This window comes from Bos grunniens, chromosome 28, assembly GCF_055505025.1.
Source record: "Bos grunniens cultivar Pamir isolate PY7600 chromosome 28, Bosgru_T2T1.0, whole genome shotgun sequence".
Taxonomy (NCBI): Eukaryota; Metazoa; Chordata; class Mammalia; order Artiodactyla; family Bovidae; genus Bos; species Bos grunniens.
This window is the reverse complement of record NC_141192.1, coordinates 27,787,290-27,794,511: the sequence shown is the minus strand read 5'-3', so window position 1 is coordinate 27,794,511 and position 7,222 is coordinate 27,787,290. Positions and strand designations below refer to the sequence as shown.

Genomic DNA, 7,222 nt, shown 5'->3' with positions numbered 1-7,222 from the left:
CTTTATACAAACAGGGGGCCCTGTTCAGTTCTTCTAAGGTCAATTTCTGGTAAATGTAATCACCATATTTACTATAAAACACATTTGAATTCCAGAACTAGGATTTGAATCAAGCCTAACTCCAGAGCCTGGACTCTTAATTACATTGATGTGATAATTCATTTGCACCCCTCCCCCAAATCTGAGATATTTACAGTTAAAATCAAGGTTGAAATGAGTAACAGTACCTTCTGAGAATAGAGACACCCTGTGGAGTTAATATTCATCAGAGTAACTGCAGATGAACAAAATCTCTTTTTGACAAGAAAACCCAATGGTAACTTTTATTCTGGTTTTATTTCAACAGTTAGACTAGGAATATTCCAAAAGAGGTTAAAAAAAAAAAAAGCTGAGTCATCTGTGTCCTTTAGAAAGGAAGAAACCTCTCTTTAGGATGGGAAATCTTCCCTTCTGCTTGGGGGGACAGGGGGAGGGTGTATCTCAGAGATGGGAGTGCGAATGGTAGGGGTCTCATTTCTTTATTCACAACCCATATACTTTTCTAGACTTAGTTCTGCCGGTTAACTCAGCACCAGCATACTCCGCTAGGAAGTATGGACTATCGAGGCTAGTTATTCTGGGATGACAGAATGAAGAGGTCCTAACATATACACCCGCATCTTCCTGCTGGCAGATTTTCAAAGAAGATGCCCGGCCGTGCTTCATCCTGACGCACACTCTCCCGCTCCCCGATAACTGTAAAGTCCAAACAAACCCTGCCAGGGCCTGCAGAAAGCGCAGCGCTTCAGAGGCTGGCACGCTTTCCCCCTTCCTCCCCCGGAGCGGGGAGAGATCCCGGCACCTCTGCCGGTGATGTCAGTGGAATCCTGAGCCCCATCCCGCTCCGCGGCTGGGAGAGGGCAGACGGTGCTCTCGGCAGCCGGGAAGAGCTGGGGTGTCCCTCGCGGGACCACGGCGGTCCGGGACCCCCGAGGCGAAAGCTCTCTCCGCGCGCGGGGTCCCGGCAACCGCGCACGCCGCCCCCGCTGGCACGCGCCACGCTCCGCCCTGGAAGCCGCTTTGGTCCCAGCGCGGGGGTGCGCGGGGGGTGAGAGCAGGCCCGCTCAGCCTGATTTACGGCTCTGCTGAAAACCGCTTCGTTCCCGCAGCAGTAGCACCGTCGTGGCAGCAGCAGCAGCTGCAGCAACAAGTCGGGTAAGTGGGCATCTGCGCCCGCGGCCCGGCCCAGGGGGCGCGGCAGAGGGGGCCGTCCGGGCTGGGCAGCAGGTCCCGTCCCGCACCACGGCGGGGAGCTGGGCATCTCGGCCCTCGCCTGCGGGCACTCGTGTGCGCACGTATCCACTCTGGCACCGGCGGGCTGGCACGCAGAGGAGCTGGGGTGGGGAGAGCCGGGACCCCCGAGGCACACTCATTTCCAGCCTGCCCCGCTTAAGGCAGAGGAAATTAGGGCTTGTCTGCCAACCCTGTGAACTGGGGCCCCCGCTGGGCTCTTGAAAGCTGGCGCACTCCCGGGGTGCATCAGCACGGGTTTCCCCATCCGGGGATGCCATTCCTTCCCCATTACTCCCTGGAATTCTGGTACCCCTTCTTTCACGTCTGGCCTGCGTTTTCGGCCAGAGTTGGCCTCCTGTCCCCAGAACACGCGTGTTTAAACAGCTTGCTGTAGCACAGGAAGAGGTTCCCCTCTTTGGGGGCAGAGGCTTATTAACAGGGAAGCTTTGTCTACTGTGTGGGGACCACTGGCACCTCTGCTTTCAAAGAGGTTGAGGGCCCAATAATAGTACTTTTTAGCCAAGACCCTTGGCTCCCTCCCTTTGGGGTCCCGTGCTTATTACTTACATTTAAGAAACCATTCCTGGAGGGACTAGATATGCCCTGCTGGCAGAATTGGGCTGCTAACAGTCATCTGTTGCTAGGGTTAAGAAAATAAATTTCTACGAGGAAATAAGAACTTCCCTTTACTAAGAGTTATGCTGTTACCTACATGGTTCAAACTTTGGCCACCCTAGAGGTCGTCATGTTAAAACAGGATCAGAGTCGAGACAAATCCATCCAGAACACTCTGTTTTAGTAAAACCTTATCTGTGGCCCCACTTAGTATTTTGATACATTGGGTTTCCAGATTTCAGTAAATCTGGAGTATTAGGGGAGCAGCATTATTATGATAACACTTTAATTTAAATCATCACAGCAATAATTTTAAAATTAAGGGCAGAAATCTCAGATTGAAAATTTTTCAGCTGATAGTGTGCTTAATGCCACTGCACTAGTTTGAGTGATACTTTTCCTATATTTGAGAAAGGTTGCTGAGTTTGCTGTCTTAGGACCTGTTTTGACAATTCATATGAGTTTCTCTCTCTCTCTCTCTTTTTTTTTTTTTTCATGTTTATCAGGGTCCTCAGTAAAATAGTGTGTGTTTTTGCAGTGACTGTACTAAATTCAGGAGGGCAGGAAAGTTGAATTCCGTGTGGGAATCTGACACTTCCTTTTGGCCTTGGATTAATTGCTTTACCTCCTTGCTCCAGTTTCCTCATCTGTGAAAAGGGAGTGATAACCATCTTTTTTATCTTTAAGTAGGGGTTGACAGACTTTTTCTGTAAAGACCAAGTAGAAAGTATTTTGAATTAGCCTGCTATAGGGCCTCCATCTCAACTATTCACCTCCATCCTTTAGCGCAAAGCAGCAGTAGACAATATGGAAATGAGTGGAATGTTGTTGGATTTGGCTCGTGGATTATACGTTTTAATTTTAATTAGTTATTATATGTAAAAGTAATTTGGAATTTCAAAGCCTCTGTCCCCATGGAGATCAGCTCATTTCAGTAGTATTTTTTTAAACAGACATGCAAACTACTTGTTTTATTCTTCCCTGCCCAGGAACTTTTAGAGTAATGCAACAGAAGGCCTTTGAGGAAAGCAGATACCCCTGGCAGGAGTCCTTTGAGAATGTCGCTGTGTGCCTGCCCTTCCGTTGCCCGAGATGTGGGGACCATACCAGATTTAGAAGCCTGTCCTCGTTGAGGGCCCATCTGGAATTTAGTCACAGCTACCAGGAGAGAACCCTCTTGACAAAATGCAGCCTCTTTCCATCCCTCAAAGACACAGACCTGGTCACTTCCTCGGAACCCCCGAAACAGGGAAAATTGCAGAGCTGTGGCAACATAGTAAAGCAGAAACCAAGCTATGTTAACTTGTATAGTATTTCGCACGAACACTCCAAGGACAGGAAGCCATTCGAGATGGTGGCAGAGAGGCCTGTGTCGTACGTGCAGACCTACACTACAGTAGACCTACGTGCAGACTCGCCGGATGCCCCGAGGGCCAGTCCAGGCCTTCCTGCCCCAGACACCAAAGCAGCTTTCGAGGCACATGTCAGAGAAAAGTTCAGTCGGATGGTCGAGGCTGTGGACAGGACCATAGAGAAGAGGATTGATAAACTCACCAAAGAACTGGCCCAGAAAACTGCTGAACTGTTGGAAGTTCGGGCGGCATTTGTGCAACTGACGCAGAAGAAGCAGGAAGTTCAGAGACGAGAGCGAGCCCTGAACAGACAGGTGGATGTGGCCGTGGAGATGATCGCAGCCCTGAGGCAACGCCTGACGGAATCCGAAGAGGAGCTTCTCAGGAAAGAAGAGTAAGTGGCGTTGAAAATGGATGCTAACCGCCTTGCTTTAGACACTTCCCACCCACTCCCACGTTACACTCAAGTGTGAAGCATAGTTTGGTTTTAATTGCTTGCAGGTACCTTGCTGCAGTCTCCCATTGATATAGTTGAATGTGGGAGACTCAAGACTTTTAGTACAGTTTACCGTCTCTGCTATGGCCTCCAGCTCAGCAACCTGAAAGTTGAAATATTGTATTCCTTCTCACCTTAGAAACTGTAGACATTACAAATGTCTACTACAAGTGTCCTCTGTCCATGGTGGGATCCATTCCTGGTGTATGTGTGTGTGTGTGTGTGTGTGTGTGTGTGAGGGGGGTAGGGGGTGGGGGGATAGGGGTGTTGAGTTGAATGGGAAGGCAGAAAGGGAGTGCTGGGCACCCTGTCTTATTGACAACTCCATGTAATAAAATCAAGAACATGAGATGTTGTCTTATTCAAATATAAAAATATAGTCTGCTGTTGCTGCTAAGTCGCTTCAGTCGTGTCCGACTCTGTGCGACCCCATAGATGGCAGCCTACCAAGCTCCCCCATCCCTGGGATTCTCCAGACAAGAACACTGGAGTGGGTTGCCATTTCCTTCTCCAATATGGTCTAAATATAAATAATTTTTGCTTCTTAGCCATTTTGTATTACCTGTCTGTGTTAATTAAATATTAGTAGCTGAGAATCTATTAATAATAATTTTTATTTCAAAGAAGCAGACATTAGGAAACCCAGAGGAAGCATCTGAGATTGCCATACTTTTATGATTTAAGTTTGAGAATTTTCTTTTTGTAAAATACTAGACTTAGTCATGCCTGCTTGCAGAGTTGACGCTGGTTTTTACAAATTACAGGTGATTGGAGAAGCTGTTAGTTTAAAAATTATCATACTTGGAAAAGCATTTCCTTATCAATAAGTATGGATTCATCTCAAACTAGAAAAGTATATGTAACAATGCAGTGTTATATCCCAAATGCAGAATGTTGGGTTTAATTTTAAGTGGAGGCTCAGAATTCATAGAACCAAAGGAAATAAAAATTGATTGACTGAAACAGCCTAAAAGGAAGGTTTTCAAATAATTTGAGGTGTGCTATACAGATTGACTTAATTTCATGCTTTCTTTGTCCTCTGGCACTCTTCTATCTGGTGTTGTCTCTTAAAATGTAGTAATTAAAGCTTCCTCCACTTGGTAAGAGGCTGAGAAATCCTATGTATTAAAGAGATCATCACTTGCTATTACTAAATGCTTACCGCCTGCCTGGAGAAAAAGCCTGCACTGCTCAACTAGATACTTTTTTTAAATCATGTGGTGAGGACAGATTTGAATCAGCCACTGATTTACTTTACTCCTATGGAAATGATCTCCTTTGAAAAATGTCTCGCTCTTGGCTCTTGGTATTTCCTGGTGGGAAGTTAGTGCCTTGACTTGCTGTAGCACCAAGGGTGAGTAACACTGCACCACTGAGGAAACGGCAGATGGCATTGCTTTATGTGCAGAGAAGAGCGTGGAGCTAAATTTGTGACATTTCTGTTTGGTGGAAGAGCAGTCAGTTTAAAAGGCAACCAAATTAATTGTGTGCATTTATTTATTTGTCATGTTTTATTTATTAAGTACACAAGTAATAAGGGAGATGGGCTTTGGGGTGGTGGTTCCCTGGAACATGGGAAAACAATACGATGGTAGGGAGGAGCATATGGTTAGATCTGGGTTATTGTCGGAGAAGGCAATGGCACCCCACTCCAGTACTCCTGCCTGGAAAATCCCATGGGCAGAGGAGCCTGGAAGGCTGCAGTCCACGGGGTCGCTGAGGGTTGGACCCGACTGAGCGACTTCACTTTCACTTTTCACTTTTTTTTTTTTTTTTTAAATTTTATTTTATTTTAAAACTTTACATAATTGTATTAGTTTTGCCAAATATCAAAACACTGGAGAAGGAAATGGCAACCCACTCCAGTGTTCTTGCCTGGAGAATCCCATGGATGGGGGAGCCTGGTGGGCTGCCGTCTATGGGGTCACACAGAGTCGGACACGACTGAAGTTACTTAGCAGCAGCAGGTTATTGTCAAGGATCTAACTTTCATTTTGTGTTCGAGGGTGCTTTATTATTAGAAAAATCACTGGTCAAATAACTTCAATAAAAGTGGGCCATGCATGAATCAGCAGTGATAATATGTTATATATGGTTAATCCAGTGCTGTTACCAGAGGACCAATTAGAAAACTAAATATATTCGTAAAAATAAGATTTAACAGGGCAAAATTGTATGTGTTAAAGTCCTCCCTCCTCTTCAGGTATCCCCCTCCCCATTCTCTGGAGACAGCCACTGTTTAGGTCAGTGGATATCCTTATGGACCTTTCCCGCATGCATACAGTCATAGGTACTTTATGTGCACGTATAGAGTTACTGTGTTTTCCCAGTGGAATCATGACACATACTGTTCTAATCTGTTTGCTACTGAGGAGTACCTGGGTTTTGTTCCATTTTCCTGGTATTAAAAAGTAATGTCTCAGTTAATGTCCATGTACATATATCTTTGTTCACATTTTGGGGTGTATACCTAAGGATAAATTATGAGTTGAGTTTTAGTATGACATTTTTGGACTACCAGGGGAAAAACAGCAGTGACAAAAACAGAACAAAAACCACTTTAAGTGAAAATGTAGTGAAACTGCCTTAAACTTTTAAACATAAGATAAACAAAGTCTTCATTTTGTTACGCATTCGTTTGGCCTGTCCCATTAATTTCTGTATTCATGCCTCAAATAATCACTCTTTCTGTACATAAAATAGGACTGAAAGAGTGTTCTTTCCAGGAAGGACAGTGGAGCCCTTGGTCTGAGAGAGCGACTGTAGCCAGCGGCCTCGGTGGCTAGAGCTAGCCCCACCCCCACCGCAGGGTGGGGAGCAGAGCAGGCCAGCTGTCCATTTGTCATGCCAGGGTGACTGACCAGATGAGCCTGGCTCAGCCACGCTCCTTCCCCCCTCACCACTCCCTTCCAGTGCTGTGGCTTCCACCAGAGAAAAGAGGTGACCTTTCAGGTACGGAAGGCCCTGCCTGCCCAACAAACACATCAGGAGCTGTGCTCTCCTGTTTGTTGTTGTTATTGTTTGTTCACTAAGTCTCCAACTCTCGCAACCTCATGGACTATAGCCTGCCAGGCTCCTCTGTCCATAGGATTTCCCAGCTCAGAATACTGGAGTAGGTTGCCATGTCCTCCTTCAGGGGATCTTCCCAACCCAGGGATCGAACCCACGTCTCCTCAGCTCTCAAGGCTCATTTGTGAGAAAAAGTAGGTTGTTACAGTCCCATTTGAAATTGACTTAAACTCCGGGGACCCTTTAAGATACAGATGGTAGATTTGGTTTAAAAAATAAGCAGACTTCTAGTATTTTGACATTTTCATGAGGTTCTCTTGATTATGGATTTCCCCCTCAACTTTAAAATCCTTTTTGGGACTTACCTGGTAGTCCAGTGGTTAAAACACCGGACTTCCACTGCACAGGGCACAATTCCATCTCTGGTCTGTGTTTGGGAACTAAGATCTCACAAGCCGTGCAGCATGGCTGAAGTAAA

General features: G+C 46.0%; 2 protein-coding genes across 2 annotated transcripts in view; one reads left to right on the top strand and one right to left on the bottom strand.

Moving 5' to 3' along the window:
• Positions 1–309: 309 nt before the first annotated feature.
• On the bottom strand, positions 310–1,421 carry LOC147343054 (uncharacterized). Its single transcript, XM_086382284.1, has one exon. The coding sequence runs from the start codon at positions 1,298–1,300 to the stop codon at positions 785–787; it is 516 nt and encodes a 171-aa protein (XP_086238410.1). The 5' UTR covers positions 1,301–1,421; the 3' UTR covers positions 310–784.
• The window catches only part of ZNF365 (zinc finger protein 365), a 27,504-nt gene continuing 21,339 nt past the window's right edge, over positions 1,058–7,222 (top strand). The window contains exons 1-2 of the mRNA XM_086382283.1: positions 1,058–1,194; positions 2,877–3,633. Of these exons, the coding sequence (XP_086238409.1) occupies positions 2,891–3,633 (743 nt within the window). The 5' untranslated portion in view covers positions 1,058–1,194; positions 2,877–2,890. The remainder of the gene's footprint in view (positions 1,195–2,876; positions 3,634–7,222) is intronic.